The 17,230-nt window shown below is 40.9% G+C and overlaps 3 protein-coding genes across 3 annotated transcripts; 2 read left to right on the forward strand and 1 right to left on the reverse strand.

The window, feature by feature from the left end:
- Positions 1-81: 81 nt before the first annotated feature.
- On the forward strand, positions 82-8,578 carry hcls1 (hematopoietic cell-specific Lyn substrate 1). The gene is made up of 16 exons (XM_085437016.1): positions 82-196; positions 961-1,044; positions 1,150-1,223; positions 1,842-1,965; positions 2,111-2,221; positions 3,194-3,248; positions 3,336-3,446; positions 3,533-3,643; positions 3,719-3,829; positions 3,914-3,969; positions 5,210-5,279; positions 5,411-5,562; positions 5,641-5,853; positions 7,599-7,761; positions 7,845-7,913; positions 8,118-8,578. Exons 2-16 carry the CDS (start codon positions 961-963, stop codon positions 8,252-8,254), a joined length of 1,641 nt encoding a protein of 546 aa, XP_085293142.1. The 5' UTR covers positions 82-196; the 3' UTR covers positions 8,255-8,578.
- A 1,454-nt stretch (positions 8,579-10,032) lies between these two features.
- Positions 10,033-12,080, reverse strand: llph (LLP homolog, long-term synaptic facilitation factor). Its single transcript, XM_085436999.1, has 3 exons — positions 11,972-12,080; positions 10,660-10,887; positions 10,033-10,525 (listed from the first exon to the last, which is right to left on the reverse strand). Exons 2-3 carry the CDS (start codon positions 10,874-10,876, stop codon positions 10,362-10,364), a joined length of 381 nt encoding a protein of 126 aa, XP_085293125.1. The 5' UTR covers positions 10,877-10,887; positions 11,972-12,080; the 3' UTR covers positions 10,033-10,361.
- Positions 12,081-12,135: 55 nt separating this feature from the next.
- On the forward strand, positions 12,136-16,070 carry pex26 (peroxisomal biogenesis factor 26). The gene is made up of 5 exons (XM_085436998.1): positions 12,136-12,450; positions 12,532-12,669; positions 14,075-14,400; positions 14,502-14,642; positions 14,743-16,070. Exons 1-5 carry the CDS (start codon positions 12,278-12,280, stop codon positions 14,853-14,855), a joined length of 891 nt encoding a protein of 296 aa, XP_085293124.1. The 5' UTR covers positions 12,136-12,277; the 3' UTR covers positions 14,856-16,070.
- Positions 16,071-17,230: the final 1,160 nt, after the last annotated feature.

The raw sequence follows: 17,230 nt of genomic DNA on the forward strand, positions 1-17,230 counted from the left end.
TATGAACTCTTAAATCCCCAGGGCAGACAGGGGCGACACTTGTGCAGGTATTTTCACCAAAGCGCGCTCACGTGTGCTAGATCCGCGTTCACTCCTCGCCCGTTAGAGTGCGGCGACTCGTGCAAAGACCCCGCAGGACCGCTTACTGTTGCACATTATTCATCTAAACACGGGCAAACTGCGCAACAACTGAAAGGTAAAGATCTTATATTTGTATTCAAAGTGAAGCTACTAACAAGCCAGCGTCTAACTTTCCTCTGTTAATATTTCCGTTAAATTAAGGAAGTAGATGTAAGCAGTCGCAGTTTAAAGTGCTGCACAGTGAAACGTTAGTAGCGACAAATGTGACTTAACAGCCTCATGTTTTCAGATGCGAAGCATTTGAATGACATAAAAGTGATTAAATAATACGGGAATAACCTATTTTCTGCTTTTAACTCAGTGTTTACCTGAACTGTGTGTCCAATATTAAAAATAACAAGCCCAGCATTACTGAGACTGTCATTACTAGCCTAGAATTACCATTTATGGCAATAAAAGTGGCATAAAAATATAATTAAAGATAAATTGTAGCCAGCTACTGAAAAAGACTTCATTTTTATTAGATTATCTGCTTCCCTCACGACATAAAATCTCTCATTTCCACCTTATTAAAGATGATTTTAACATATGCAGTGCATAATGTTCTTAAATAATATATTATAATGCAGCTTTTTCAGTGTTTTAGTTACATGTTTTATAAGAAAAGTGTATGTTCTTTTTGGGGAAATGAACCATCACGTTCAGAATAACTTCCTTTTTGAGACTTGAGCAGAGTTTGGTCAGAGCTTGTGGTTGTGCGTTAGTTTATTTTTAGTGATCACCTAAACAGAGAATAATCATTTTAATGCACGAAGGGGTCGTTGATCTTTATTGCATCTGTCCTTTGTGGCTCACTGTGTTTTAATCTCCCACCCCCAGATGTGGAAGTCAGTGGTGGGCCACAATGTGAGCATGAAGGTGGCTGGAGAGGGGGATGACTGGGAGACGGACCCTGACTTTGAGGTACTGTGTACTTCCTGGAGTGAGCGTGACTGTAGGGAGGGTTGGGTAGACACCTCTGCGTCAATCATTTCTGATTTTGTGTTTATGTGTGTGTGTGTTTTTTAGAATGACGTGTCAGAGCAGGAGCAGAGGTGGGGGGCCAAAACCATCGAGGGCTCAGGACGTAAAGAACACATCAGGTGAAAAGACGTGCAGCCTGTTCCTGGAAATATTATTTTTATAGTGCACGTAGATGAGTTCAGGACATAGTGGGTGCTGTGCAGCAACAGGAAGAGGAAGTGAGAGCACAGCGTAAGCTGTCAGGCCGCGAGTCTTTCCTAATATGGATAATGTATGATGATGGTGATGTTGACAACTCTTTGACAGTGATATTTAAACCTCTGCTGACCGGGTGGGACAGATTTTGTATCAATTGTGGCTTATTCAGGGTCAATAATTCACTCATTAATGAATATTTGGTAACCTTCAAAGTTGCTGTGGATCCTCATCAAGCAGAAAACTTAATTAATCTTCTAAGAGAGTGTTGTGGTTAGTTAGACAGACACATGACCCACCCTATTGGGAAAACCCGCCCATTAGCAGTATCCGTGTACTCAGAGCTTCTGAGCATTTGTGACCTTGAATTTGTGACTCGTAAGAGATTTTAATATTGGAACAGATTAAGAGTAAGCAGCAGAGGAACAACTACTATACTAACAGTTTAAAATTACCATGATGAGTGTATGAGTGTTAGTGATTGAGTTCGCAATAGCATGAACTCCGTCTGTTTCACTATTCATGTGTTTTGGCCCCTGCAGTGTTGCAGAGCTCAGAAACAAGGTCACTGAGGAGCATGAGAAAGTGAAGCAGAAGGAGAACATTCCCAAAGCATCGTACGGATATGGAGGGAAGTTTGGAGTGGAGACGGATCGAATGGACAAGGTTAACACGTTTTTCTCATTGAAATCGGAATTATGGTGATATGCTTCTATCATTTACTGCGACTCCTCTTTACCCTCGACTCTGTTCCCACCATTTCTTTAAACGGTGTCCTTTTTGTTTGAACGGATGTGTCTCTGCTGTCCAGGTGGCTCTGGGTAGCGACTATGTAGCAGAGGTGGAGAAGCACTCTTCCCAGAAAGATGCAGCGAAAGGGTTCGGAGGGAAATATGGTGTTCAGAAGGACCGCGTGGACAAGGTGAGAAGACAAGCAGACTCTTTCACAATAGGCAACAATAAGTAAAAGGGAGCACACTGCACCCACATTAACATCTTTTCTTTGATATTCTGTAACTCAGATGTGATTTAAATGACATGATGAGGTCTCCGTCTCTGCTGTGTTTCTGTCTGCTGCTCTATGCCATCAAACAACAGGATTCATTCAATTCAATTTTATTTATATAGCGCCAAATCACAACAACAGTTGCCCTAAAGGGCTTTAATTATAAGGTAAAGACATTACAATAATACAAAGAAAAAAAAGAAAATCACTACATTCATATGACCCACTGTGAGCACGTGCTTTGGTGACAGTGGGAAGGAAGAACTCCCTCTTAATTGGAACAAACCTCCAGTAGAGACTGGCTCATGGAGGGGCGGCCATCTGCTGTGAACGGTACAGTTAAAACTGGGATCTATTATACTTTCCATTGTTTCTATTATACCTACATATACTGGTGGATACTCCTTTTAAACATGGTCAAAGTTAGCCAATCAGAAGCTGACTTTAAAGGAAAGGGAAAGGGATCAATGATAGCCTGTTTTTATTACAAATAGAGAAATGAGACTCAGTTTTTATGGGAAGAGAGCTCCAGCAGAGGCAGGTTCAGTGAGGGGCAGCCATCTGTTGTTGGGGTGTGAGGGGAAGGAGAGGAGAGGACATGGAGTAGTGACATATAAATGCATCGGTAGTGGAAAAGAAGAGCTCAGTTCATCATGGGAAGTCCTGTAGCATCCCCAGCTTTACAGCATCTGTGGGTGAGGCTTCAGTGTCACCTGATCCAGCTCTATTTATTAGCTTTGTCAAAAAGAAAAGTTTGAACCCCAATCTTAAAAGTAGAGAGAGTGTCTGTCTCCTTAATCCAGCTGTTCCACAGCTGATGTTTCTTCAGTAAGAAAAGTTCCACACATACGATGCTTAATCTTTATTATGATTTCAATCTTTGTGCAGTCTGCCGTCGGCTTTGAATACAAAGGAGAAGTGCAACAGCATGGATCTCAGAAAGGTACGTCCACTGTCCTGCATCTGTCATTCACTATTCTCCTATCAGAAGTTTGTCTAAATCTTACATTCTTATAACTCACTGCTTTAGATTACTCAAAGGGATTTGGAGGAAAGTACGGTGTCGAGAAAGACAAAGTGGACAAGGCGGCTTTGGGGTACGACTACAAGAGTCAGACTGAGAAGCATCAGTCTCAGAAAGGTGAGTTCAGGTTGTAGCAACTGTCTCTTTTTATATTATGTGCTTTATATTTGCTTTTTTATGCATTTGAAATTTATGTTCACCAGACTACGCTAAGGGATTTGGAGGGAAATATGGGGTGGAGAAGGAGAAGGTAGACAAAGCTGCCGTGGGGTATGACTATAAAGGAGAAACAGAGAAGCATCAGTCGCAGAAAGGTGAGTTAAAATTGCAGCTTTTGCAGGTTCGGCCACCGTTTTTTTCATGACACTTGATTGCTTTATTCTGTGCAGATTACTCAAAGGGATTTGGAGGAAAATTTGGTGTTGAGAAGGAGAAAGTCGACAAAGCTGCGTTGGGGTACGATTACAAAGCTGAGACGGAGAAACATCAGTCACAAAAAGGTTAGAGGAAAGAGCCACGGATGTGTTATTTACAGGAACAGACTTCCTGTATTCATCACACTGATGAAGTGCTTCTGTGTTCAGATTATTCAGCAGGTTTCGGTGGCCGGTATGGCGTACAGGCAGACCGCATGGATAAGGTCAGCATCAAGGATGAAATTCTGTATTATTGTCTTTGGATTCATTGTTTAATCTGGAATAAAATGGAAAGTAGCCATAACATCTGGGGAATAATTAATACTTTGGAAAAAGTGAGGCACACATGCTAAATGTTGGAATTAACATCGATTATTTCTGTTTTCATTTTCATAAAATGAACTTAAAAATGTTTTAATACCTACCTAAAACCTTAAAGCCATTCTCCACCACTGTACATCTTATTCTTAGCCTGAATAGTCTGCTTGTTCTGTATAACCAGAATAAACATTCTTATTTATGAGACCAATGCTGGTCTGTTCCCATCTTACTCACTGATTTGACTTACTGTCAAAAAGGTAAAGGATGTTATTGTATTCACACAGTGGTGGATCTAGAAAATTTTACATGGGGGGCAAAGGAAGGGCAAGAGGTCTAGGGTGGCACATACCTCTTCAGTGAAGTATGTAAAAATACCTTATATGTAGTTGGGCCAGTTGCCCCCTTTGCCCCCCTGTAGATCCGCCCTTGTCTTTACAGCCCAGCCTGTTTCATATTGAGATGGTGACTGTTTGGGTCTTCTTCCAGACCTTTGCAAAGTGGTGACATATCTAAATAACTTGTACTTAGACGCAACTGAACTGATGTCTTGTCATGTTCAAAGTCACTGTAGAACCTTTGGCACAACTTGTTAAAAGATTTAAGTGAGTGGGCCTGAACCTTACTACACCCCCATCTGGCCTGAGGCGACACTGACAGTTACCGATGCTTTATTGTATAATTTTTTTGTATATGTTGTTGCTGTGTAACCACTGTTGATTCTTAGCCAAGGAACTTCTGCAAAAAAAGATTTTTAATCTTAAGCAAAAGCATTAAAAAAAACAAAAAACCATCAAACATCTTGCTTCTTGGGACTTTGATCACATTTTTAGCTCCACTTATTTTGTGGTTTAGCCCGAGTATCAGAGGTCCCCACTAACAGATTGGCCCAGATGTGCCCACATCATCAGCTGAAATAAGGCTGTTTCATAGCCTGTACATCATCCTGACCTGACAGGAACAGACAAGCAGCAGATTGTCAAACCTCCAGCTTTTAATTTTTAATTTTGATTTATTTCCTGCCAGTCAGTTAATCGCCTGCTTGAGTATTCTTGCAGCTGTAACCGTCATTATTGAAACATGATATCTGTAGTGACAATTCAAACTTCTGAAAAATAATTCTTTCTTTCTATTATTAACCTCTAGAGTGCAGCAGGCTTCACAGACATGGACTCCCCGACCTCTGCATATAAAAAGACACAGCCAGTAGAGGCTTGTAAGTTCATTTGTTTCTCCAACATAATCACTCACACTCTGCCATCTGTCTGGCAAGCAATTAAATCCACAACTGTTCAATGGTTTCCATGATGCACTGCATTCATATTCACTTTGGATTTTATTATGCAGCGAGTGCAGGTGCAGGGAAACTGAAAGCACGCTTTGAGAATATGGCCAAGGCTTCTGATGAGGAGAACAGGAAGAAAGCAGAAGAAGAGAGAGCGAGGAGGCAAGCCAGAGAGAGCCGAGAGCGAGAGGAGGCCAAACGCAGACAGCAGCAGGTACGCTGCGCTGCAAAAATGTAAAGAGCTACAAGGTGAGCTGTTTTCAGCTCACGTGATTGATGTTCTTTCTTTTAGGAGGAAGAAAGAAGAAGAGAGGAGGAATCTCAAGTACCACCAGGTCATCATGTTGATCCAGAGGACGATATGCCAACACCAGAAATCCACCGTCGCACTCCAGAGATTCAGAAAGAGCCGGAGCCGGAGCTGGAGCCGGAGCCGGAGCTGGAGCCAGAGCCAGAGCCGGAGCTGGAGCCAGAGCCAGAGCCAGAGCTGGAGCCGGAGCCGGTGGTGAGAAACACATATGAAAAATCAGATGTACCAAATAACAACTCGTGTTTAAAACATGGGACTCATATTCACCCATCTTTCCTCCAGCATGCACATATTTATATATATTTATATGTTTTTGTATATATAGGTATACATATACCTATATATGCAAAAAACTTGAATTTTACTATGTTTATTTATCGGATAAAATAAGTTAAATGTCACCGTTATTATAACAGCAGGGGTGTCCAAATTCAGAGGCTGCATCCACCTGAGGACCCGGGCTTCGTGGTCCTCAGGTGCCGGGCAACCGGAAATGAGCGATGGTGAAGGTCTAGCCTTCAGAATTACGTCACGAGCTCTCTCGGTGCAGTGAAACTCTGCCGTCTGCTCCTTGCTGTCTAAAATATAACCAGACGCTGGCGTAAATTCTCTACCATCTCACATTTCTGTTTAATCACTTTTCTGTTTGACATTTATTCAGCTGTGTGAAAACCCCGGAGGAACCCTCCCGAGGGATTAATAAAGTTTTATTTAATCTAATCTAATCTAATAACTTTAATCTCAGCCAAACCCATTTACTCACGAACAAATAAATCACTGAAAAAGGCCACACAATGTTTAAGTTATCTAAGTGACTTATATATCATGTTTAACCTGAGTAGCAAAAGGCCGCGGGGGTTTGAAAACGATATGCCGGGAGTTTGTTGTTCTCGCCGGCTCAGATATTTGAAGTTTACACAGCTACATTCTCGCCTGAAAATATGTTAAAAGTTTATTTTGCGACCCAGAAAGATTAATAAGAGTAATATTAAAACTAAGTGGCTGCAGTAGTAGTAGCCATTGTTGGAAACTGGCATTGGCTGGGCCAATCTGGGATATGGTTTTTCAATTTTGTTGTCCGGATGGAAAATCGGGAGAAATTCGGGAGAATGGTGGCTCCGGGAGATTTTCGGGAGGGGCACTGAAATTCGGGATCCTCCTGGAAAAATCAGGGGGGTTGGCATGTATGCCAATCCATGACTGATAGTGTTTGGTTGTGTGCATTGTGATTTATTCAGGTATGCAGGTATTTCAGATACTGTTCATCTGCTGTAGATAGTTGTTTAGATCTGCCACTTCTTTTCTTTTGCCCTCCACATTTCCAGTTTCCTCAAATTTGTAAGGACACATACTATCACATACATATACTGCACACCATACTATCAAGATATTCTGTGTTTTTAGCTAACAGCTCTTTGGGAATCAACCTTATTGGTACAAAGATACTATTCAAGTCTGTCAGACTGTCAGACTGTCGTATCGTTGGAATTTTTCATAAATTCATTAAAGAAATGGAGACAAATTATGTGTTTTTGTGACAAATGTGTTTTTAGGCAAAGTCACCATTTAAAACCGGTTCTTTCTTAAGTTGTCTTTTACGTGTAGACACCTAATTGGTGAGTTGGGTGCTTTTTTTATCCTTGGACAATTCACAGGTCAGTAGTAACATAATTCTGCAGAATGTTTTTGGTTTGTGGATGTGGAAAAGCAGAAAGAAAATAGGTCCCATGTGAAAATGTTTACAGCAGACTTTGAGGCTATTAGTTTTTTTTTAACAAAAAAGACAAAACCATGTGGTGCAAAATGCTGTAAGAAGAGAGACATCTTCACAGCTGGTATCTCCAAAACTCAGCAACTAACCTAAGTCTCTGAAACGGGTTCCTTTCTAATGATCCTCACCTGTGATGCTTAACTACAAATCATCTAACTTCACTTTTCAGGAGGAACCAGAATACGAGGAGCCCCCGGCCTTGCCACCACGCTTGGACGATTTTGAGGAACCGGGCGCCCCTCCTCTGCCTGAAAGGTCAATAGATGTGGATGATGATGATGGAGAGTATGAAGACATCGGTCATCCCCCTCCTCCTCCTCCTCAGCGTGAAGGTCTGCCTCTAAGCAAAGCCGTGAGTTAATCAGGACCCCTTTCGTGGCTACTGATCATTAATCTCGCATATTTTATCTCCCAGCTGACGAGAACGACTATGAAGACCTGACATGTGGCCAGAAGGCAATAGCGATTTATGACTATATTGGAGGTAAGACTCTCCATTTTCTGTTTCAGATGTTCTGTTTCATTGTGGAATAGCTGATCTGGGCTACTTTGGTTTGCCTTGTTTACATACTGAAAGGGGATCGTGAGCACAGGTGTTCCTTTGGCGCTGTGACACAAGTGCTTTTGTTTGTATTTATTTTTCCTTTTAATGTGAGCATAAATCCTTTGCTTTTCTTTTTTCACGCAGAGGCCGATGACGAGATCTCCTTCAATCCAGACGACATAATCTACAACATAGAGATGATTGACGAGGGCTGGTGGAAGGGACAGTGTCACGGACGTACCGGTCTGTTCCCGGCCGCTTACGTTCAGCTGATCGAGTGAGCAACACGCTCCCAAAGTCTATTTTTGCACAAGCTTCACTTAAACAAACTTCAATATTGTTGAACAGGAGGAGGAATTTGTATTTAACAATCAAATCAGAGCAAATTTTTAAAATCAGTTGATTTGTGTAATATTTCGCTTTGAATGTGCCGACTGAAAAAGCATCAGGCCAAACCTGATCAGGAGCAAACGTGTACACCTCTGCAAGGAACTGATGGTATAGGACCTTATTCTTCATTTCTTTCACTGGATTTTTATTTTACCAATGTAATCACAGTTATGACCAGAAATGGCTCTGCTATTCTAATAAAAGCTTCCTGGTAACCTGTGCTTTGTCTTTCCTCTGATGCGGTTACAGTGACCTGAAAACACTTATGTGGAGCACCAGCTGATCATTTTAGCCATCGCCATCTTGGTGTTTGGACACAGTGGTGAGCGAGGTGATGATTAATCCTTAAACATGTAACGACTCTGCAGCAGGCGCGATTTCTTGCGCACTTAAACAATGCATGTTCATTGGTATAACACCATGTTTGTGTTAGTATTACAAAAAAGGGAAGAGTTATCTAGTGTGGGAAAGAAAATACTTAATATGTATTTTACTGTGAAACAGTAGCTTCAAAGCTATGCAGGCCAAGTCATCTTCTCTATGCACAGCCACAAACCATAATGGCTGGAGAACATCTGTTTCATTATTCTACCCGTGTTTACAAAATTAAATTATAAGAAGCCAACATTGATAACATTTGGCAGTCTAACAGAAATGGTAAAAGTAGAAAACCCTCACAAAAACATTAGGCCAGTATCACGTTAACTATGGCTAAGGACCGGCATTAAACAGGTCACTTTATTGTGCAGCGGTTCAGGCAATTACCTGACAGGTGAAAGATCCTGGTTCACTTTATTTTATTTTTTTAATTTAAGACCTATAACTGGGGAGACACAGGTCTGGCCTTTTATGATATACCTCCATAGCATCCACTGCTACACAGATGTAGCAAAAACAAATCACCAGATGATAGACATAGCCTATGATGCACATTTTAAGAAATGTTAAAGTTTTTCTTTTCAATATATTGTACGAGCCGGACCTTCTTGTAATTTTTTAAAGTGCTCTTGACCTGCTTCATAGTTTTGGACTTTGGCTGCTTTTTTTTAAACTCAGTTTTAGCCCAGTCATTGTACCCGACCAATTTAGAGGAATGTTTGTTTGATTGTTGAAACACTTAACACTGACCTATGAATCATTCAAGTGTAACCCCCCCCCACACACACACACACACACACACACACACACACAACTCAAGATTTATGTGTATACACATAACAGACAACTTAGCAATGAACTAATTTTAAGTTGTGTTTACTAGTCTGTCACCAAAAACATCATTTATTGTCATTTCTTTAGTTGAATGTATGAAAAACGGCAAAGATAACACAGGGTGAAGGGCTTGAAATAGGAGTTTTGTACCAACGAGGTGATTGTCGGCATATCTCGGCATGTTGTGCATGCAGTGTGTCCATAAAAAGAGGAAACCGGACAAGTACACGATAAAAGAGGCACCATCACATCTGCATCCACCATGCACTTTTGCACAGTACTGGAATTGTAAAGAATGTGCGTAATGAATTAAAGTTATGACAAACAACAATTGAAATTATAAATCATATTAAAATACTAATAATTCTGTTTTTTTGACACACCTTCAGGGGCCACTGGAGGTGGGCAAGAGTTGCACGATGTCAAGAAAATGAAAAGAACAAGTGAACAGAATAAATCATAGGACAGATTTTTTAATGGGAGTTTAGAGACTTAACTTGTGGCAGAGAATACACGTGCACCACTCACATTTCTGCAGACACACTACACACACGTTTTCCATCCTCTGATCTCAAGTCAGAGAGGGTTTTGCTGTTCCATGAGAACAAACCAGTTTCTGCAGTGAACTTCTGTACGATCTCAGGCTCTGTGGCAAAGCCCGGAAATCTTCAAATCCACCAGACACAATGAAATTTAATTAAGAAACACAACAATTATCACGAAAGGATGCTGTGTTTCAGCTTCCAGAGTCTTTAAGCTAGAATTACGGTCTTCCCGTTTAGTGGTTTACCAGGCAACATTCTTCTTCTTCTTTCCCTTGCCACCTTTCTTTCCCAATCGTTTGCCCCTCATTTTCTTGGCCTGCCGCTGGCTCATCCACGCCGGATACTGTCCATGTTCATCCAGAAGAGTTTTCTTGTTGCGCTTGCTGTCCATGTCCATCTTGCCATCTGAAACACAGACACACAGACACCCACACATGATACGATACACGTGACACAGAAAAAGGTGTGACATCACCTTGTAATTAAAAAAAAACCAAACAAACTATAAAGTCTGCTGACTGTGGTGCTCACTGTCTTACCATCAGGCTCTGCCTCCTCCATGTTAACGTCGGCCTGCTTCTTTATCTTCTCAGCTGGCACCACTGTGGCGATCTCCTGCATGTCGGTCATGGCGACTTCTCCTTTCTTATCGAGGGTCAGAGCTTGTTTCAGACGATTCAGCTCCTTTGGAGCGTTCTTCTTCCTCTTCTCTGCCCGCATCTTTCGCTTAAATTTACTCCGAAGGCTTTTTGCCATTTTTAAAGATGCTGCGAAGACATTAACAAATCACCAGTCAAGCAAACTTGGGTTCACGAATTTTTAGGACTTTCACATGTATCCTTACACCACACAACAGTGAAAACAAGAGAAGACAAATGGATGGTCTGAGGCGACATGTCTCGCCAATGACTGCCGATTTCTTCCACACTGCCTGAGCTGAAGCCCGGGATTCAGGAGGATGTTTGGATTTTAATTAATTTATGATTTACTTTTAAGAACCTCAAGACGATGTATATTATTTAAATATGACATGCATTTGTGTAGGTAGGTAGAATAAAAAAATCCATTTATAACGTATTTTTTAAGTAATACTACTAACAAAAAAAAAAAAAAAAACAGAATGAAAATAAACTGCAACATCTTTACAAACTAACTAATAAAGTTAAGTAAACCTGGGGGAGAGAAGTCTAAATAAAACTGATTACGCATTCAGACTGTCTTCTTCTACAACTCTATAAACATTGAGCTGGTCTCTAGTACCCAACACTAATATTAAAAATATTATAAATCCCAGCAGATCAGCATCTTCTTAAACACTCAGACCAACAACTATGCCGTATTCAAACTCGCCTACATCACCTTTCTTTCACATTTCACTAAATCCACCAAGTTGCTGCCGCGTGATTGGCTGAATCGTAAACAGATGTATCTTACAAAGTGGCCGACAAGTGCAGTACTACAATTTTCCTTCCATGATTAATAACGTAAACCTAAAGATTTTATAGGCAAGTTAGGATTAGCGAATCCACCGAGCTGTTAAATCTCAATAAAACGGGAATGAGCAGCTTCGGTGATAAACTTTAACGTTTGGTCTGTTGAACATTTACAGCACTAACATCATCATCATCATCATCATCATCATCACCCACCCCCCTCCAACAAGAAATGGTAAAATGCTGTTAATTCCGTTTAGTTACACGATACTGGCCGTCACAATAAGCCTAGCAAGTTAGCTACCCAACTCCTAGTGAGGCACCAGTCTTAAAAACACATAAAAATAGCCTCTTTCCCTCATTAAACTCATACAGGTGTGATCATTAATCCACTATATAACATACAAGTGTGACTTACTTTTCACAGAAGCAGCAGATGAGCTTTTTGACGCTTAAACTGTGTGAACAACACACTCTTCTACTCCGCACACGTGTTTAGAAGCTTGGGAAAAAATGTATCACGTGCTTTGGAAAGAGCTGCAATATGATTGGCTGCCTCGGACATTCTGAAGACTGTGGCGTCTGATTGGACAGTGGGCTAATACCAGGAAGCTAAACGGAAGGTAAACAAACCGTTGTGGAGAATTTCGTGCTTAGCTGCAAGCTAAAGTGCTTTAAACCCTTTGAGTGTTTGTTGGGTTTGTTTTAAGTTCATCCGGGAGTCATGAACAGCTTCCAGGCCGCCAGCCCTCCGCTCTCTGCTGCTGTGACCCAGATGTTCAACACTCTGGAGTCGGCTGCAGAACAAATGATGGTGCACAGAGACTTCCAAGCAGCTTTTGACACATGTCTCAGTGGTCTGGAGAGTCTCGCCGGCCTGGAGCCCGAGGACAGCAGGTGAGGGTCCTGAAGCTTCACGCACATGTTTAACTGGAAGCTTGGATTTTTGTGTTATAACAGAAACATCTGTTCCTGCAGATGTGCAGAGCTCAAGGCTGGTTTCTGCATCTTAGGGATTCAGGCTCTGGCTGAGCTCAATCAGTGGCGTGATGTCCTCTGCTGGGTTCTGCAACAGTATGAGCAGGAGAAAATACCAGCGAAGATCATGCAGATGTGGTGAGGAAAGAGTTTTATTGTTATTATTATTATTATTACACACTGGTCTATTGATCCCCAGCCTTTGGGCAGGTGGACGCAATATGAAATAAAGTATAAAATACAAATCGTATTACAGTTCAAATATGCAAATTCTCCAAGACATGTTTTTTCAATCAGCACATTTGATCCGTCATTAATTATATAATTAATCATGAATTACAAATGAAAATAAAATGTAATTACAAATAACAGAAATATTCAAATATGACAAACTTACTAATAACGACGTTTAAAAATAAAACTTTTAAAAGACATGAACAATTCACTGTTTTTTACTGACTGATCTCAATTTAGATTAAGAGGGTACATAGTCACAGTTTCACTCAAACAGTATAAAGTCTCTCAGAGGCTGAATTTCAAAAGAATAGCTGTTTGAAATCACTTATAGGAGCTGTGTTTTTCTGCTTCATTCTGAGTGCTATTATAATCAAACCTTTTGTGATAAAGAAATGTTGTTGTAGTAAATAAAAGACATCTGTCATCACAATTATTTAGGCTTAAATGAATAAATGTGTAAAATGACAGAGCGAGTTCTGCTAGCTCATTGCCCAGACTGTCCCATAAATAGAAAACTAGAAGTTTTGACTTGATGAGCCATATTTTTTTACCCAATGAGGTCACATTTGTAAAAGCCCACACTATTGTACAAAGTGTAAGAAAAAAAATGAACTTTTATTTATTACTCAATTGCTTTGATGAGGTCTGAATGGCTATGGAAGAGGTCTTTATCTGTAGGAAAAACTATAAAGTCTGTGAAGTCCAAAGTGTATGCCCTCCAAAGCTCTTCAGCAGGCAAAATTGGAGACTATAATCCCAAATCTATTATGTCAGTGGGTAGGTCCAATGAAAAACGGTTGGCTTTTTGAAATATTTGGACAACGACTGGAAATGGGTGATAAACTCAAAAAAATCCTACATAAAAGTGCCTTGTTCTAGTAACGAAACAGACATTTATCACGCCTTCATATCCATAAATTTGGAGCCAAGCTTCCCAGATACTGTGCCAATACTTAGGAACGCCATGTTTCCTACTTAAACCTCTGACTTCTGGGACTGATGGTGATATGTGTGGTGCCATCATTCTCAGAATTAAAGATTGAAGGACAAGAATGCAGGACACCCAAAATAACTTATTTCTGCTAAAAGGTGTGATGTGTTTGTCTGTGTTTTACAAAGAATTGAAAGATATACTTGACCACCACAGTGGATTTTAAGTCAGATGAACAAGATTTGACTCATGTGTAGACTTTAAGCTTTAACATAAGGGGTTTAGAAAAGTATTGCATTAACTATTTAGGATTTTATTTCTTTAAAAACTTCAGTAAAATACTAACTAATGTGATTTTGTGTCTCATTTTGGCAGTATACTTCTTTACTCCAAGGTGGGTGAGCCTGCTGTAATGCAGGAGGTGACCAGAGCCTGGTTACACTACCCATCCAACAGCAGGGCAACTAGCTTCGGGACGGTGGCAGAGCTGTACCTGCTGCATGTCCTTGTGCCGCTGGGAGAGGCAGACGAGGCTCGGGAGCTGGTCACAGGCGAGGTTTTTAGCAGCGCCTTCACAGAAGAACACAGACAGACAGCGCTGGATATCATAGAAGAAAAAGAGCGACAAAATCAAGACCCTCCTCTAAATCCCAGGATGAGTGGAAGCTCTGACGTCACCGAACATCCTGTCTCATCCCAAGGTCTGACACTTCAGCCTCAACCCTTATGAGATGCATTACACCAAGCGGCCTAAAAAAGACTGAAACTGTTAACTGTTTGTGATTTTGCTTTTGTTCTGCAGGTACTTTAGTCCATAAACTTGAGGCTGTGATCAGGTTTTTATACCGAAAACTCCTGATGATTGGCTCCGGCTCATTCCCTTTCCGGAGAATCTTTCTGACTGCCATCCTCCTCTACATGCTCTTTTTTCGGATGGATCCAGGTTGGGTGAAACCTTAGTTCTGCTGGTACATCATCATCTTTTAGAAGTTAAAATAAAAGTGACTATAAATGCGTTTCTGTTGTGCTTTTTTTACCTGCAGCTCTCCCGTCTGCGTTCATGTGGATTTCTAAACTTCTGCAGCTGCTCAAACAGATGTGGAACGCCATGTTTGCACCGTATTATCAGGCAGTCACTCAGAGCAAAGGACTGTAGAGGACTGAATATGCTTGGTCTATCATTTTAAATGAATTCTCTAAGGACTGTTTGTAAGACAACATGGATGATATTCACGTCAGATCTATAAAACATTTAAAGTACTCATTCCAGGAAAACTTGCATTTTTTTTAAGCTGCAGACTCTTCAGCTCACATGACACAGCTTCCCATGAATTCTGCCCAGCTCCTCACTAATACATCCTTTGTTTGTCCATCTCAAAGCAACACATGAGTCATCAAGAGTCTGATGTGTTTTTTTTCCATTCCTTTTTTAAGTCTAGGAAGTGACTCACTGTTCTGGTTCAGAGTACCTAGAATGATGAATAGGGGTAAGAAAACAGTTGCAGTCAGTGTATCACTGTAGGAATATGAAATTTGTTAAATGATTATAACAATAGTTATAATAGCCGGTTTAAGTTTTGTGTACTGCAATGTGCTGAGGTCCTGTGGCTGCAAAACAAGCCTAAACCATGACCCCTCTGCCACTGTGCATGACACGAGGTGTTTGTCCTGATATGCTGTATCTGGTTTTCAACAAACGTGGTGCTCTGCATTACAGCCAAACATTGCCACTTTGGTCTCGTCTCTCCAAAGGACATTTCTAGAAGTGTTGCATTTGACATGCTAACTGAGGTCGGTAGAGTCTGGGATGTAGTTGTTTGCACGTCCAAGATCATGCACTGGGTGTGGAATTTGCTGGGACGTTTACTCCTGAGAAGACTGGCGACTGCTTTGAATGTTTTCCAGTTGTGAATAATTGTTCTCACTGCAAAATGATGGACTTCAGATTGTTTGGAAATGACCCTGTAACCTTTCTCAGATCGATGGGAAGCCGCAGTTACTTTTTTAACTCGTTCCTCCACAATTACGACATTTGACAACAACGTTAATGGGTGTGAAAGGTGGACAGAGATGACGTTTTTCCTCCTTGGCGCTGTGTTAAGACACCGGAATGCTCCATTCCAGCAAACCTCAGCTATTATAGAAGTGGTCATGATCAATTAATCAAGTGCATTATCAACATGTTACCCTTTTAATTCAAATGGAAGCTGTCAGATTGTAATTAGTTTTTCACAGGATTGGATCTCAAGAAAATGTACTTTCAATGTCAAAGTGAAGATATTTGTTGTGCATTTAAGTGTCCCTGTGACTGTTCTTATGTATTATTTTATTGATAATTCTCATAAATGAACCTTAAATTTTTATAGGTTAATCAATTTTGAATTATAATTTTGAATTATATGTGGATGTGACAGTGTGTGTAATAGGGCAGAATCCATTCACCTTGTTTTTTTATTAATTTTTTTTAATGGATGGATGGGTAGTTAAGTAACCGATTACTTAACATGCTGTCAAGCCTTTCCAAAAGTATCATCAGTAAAAATTTAAACAGGGAAAAACAAACTTTTTTATAATCCTATATTCCTGTTGTGAAAATTTGAATTTAATTTCAAATTCAAATCAAATCAAATTCAAATTTTATTTGTCACACACACACACAACCATACACAGTATGACATGGGGGTGAAATGCTTGTAGCTGTACAATGCCCGACCATTAAATGACAGAAAAAAAGTTTTACAATATTTACAATTTACAGGTTACTACAAAATTTACAAATTAACTTAGGAATTTACAGTAAAGAATGTGCAAATAGCAGAAGAGATTATAAAGATTATAAATTATAGGATTATAGGAAATGTGTGGTGGTGCGTGTGGTGATGTGATGTGTGTGAGAGTCCAGTCCTACACCTGGTTCAGGGCCCGAATAGCCTGGGGGAAGAAGCTCCTCCTCATTCTCTCTGTTTTGGCCTTAAGGGGGAGCGGAAGCGCTTCCCAGACCTCAACAGTGAGAAGAGTCCATTGTTGGGATGGGAGAGGTCCATCATAATCTTCCTAGCTTTGGACTTGCACCGCTTGGTGTAGAGGAAGAAGAGACGCTGACGGGCTTTCTTAACCAGGGTGTTGATGTGGCAGGACCATGACAGGTCCTGAGTGATGTGGACACCCAGGTATCGGAAACTGTCCACTCTCTCCACTGGCGTGCCACTGATGATGAGGGGTTTGTAATTCCTCGCCTGCTTTGTAGTGAAGTCCACAATCAGCTCCTTAGTCTTGCTGATGTTTAGGAGGTTATTCTCCTGGCACCAGGTCTCCAGGTTCCTAATCTCCTCCAGGTAGGCCGTCTCGATGTTGTCGGAGATCAGGCCCACAACAGCAGTGTCGTCAGCAAACTTGACAATGGAGGTGGTGTCTGATGTGGCTACACAGTCATAAGTGTACAGTGAGTACAGCAGGGGGCTTAAAACACAGCCCTGAGGCGCTCCAGTGCTGAGTGAGATGGAGGGGGAGACTTGTTTTCCCACCCTCACT

The sequence above is a fragment of the Copadichromis virginalis genome, linkage group LG17, assembly GCF_057382275.1.
Source record: "Copadichromis virginalis isolate Kocher_CV1m ecotype Utaka linkage group LG17, C_Virginalis_male_GT1.1, whole genome shotgun sequence".
NCBI lineage: Eukaryota > Metazoa > Chordata > Actinopteri > Cichliformes > Cichlidae > Copadichromis > Copadichromis virginalis.

Bases quoted from the DNA above. Each gene is read 5' to 3' on its own strand.
- llph (XM_085436999.1), bottom strand. From the start codon at position 10,876: ATGGCAAAAAGCCTTCGGAGTAAATTTAAGCGAAAGATGCGGGCAGAG. The intron at 10,526-10,659 runs GTAAGACAGTGA...TCTGTGTTTCAG, and splicing joins GGAGGAGGCAGAGCCTGATG to ATGGCAAGATGGACATGGAC.
- hcls1 (XM_085437016.1), top strand. From the start codon at position 961: ATGTGGAAGTCAGTGGTGGGCCACAATGTGAGCATGAAGGTGGCTGGA. The intron at 1,045-1,149 runs GTACTGTGTACT...TGTGTTTTTTAG, and splicing joins AGACGGACCCTGACTTTGAG to AATGACGTGTCAGAGCAGGA. The intron at 2,222-3,193 runs GTGAGAAGACAA...ATCTTTGTGCAG, and splicing joins AGAAGGACCGCGTGGACAAG to TCTGCCGTCGGCTTTGAATA.
- pex26 (XM_085436998.1), top strand. From the start codon at position 12,278: ATGAACAGCTTCCAGGCCGCCAGCCCTCCGCTCTCTGCTGCTGTGACC. The intron at 14,401-14,501 runs GTCTGACACTTC...TTTGTTCTGCAG, and splicing joins ACATCCTGTCTCATCCCAAG to GTACTTTAGTCCATAAACTT. The intron at 14,643-14,742 runs GTTGGGTGAAAC...TTTTACCTGCAG, and splicing joins CTTTTTTCGGATGGATCCAG to CTCTCCCGTCTGCGTTCATG.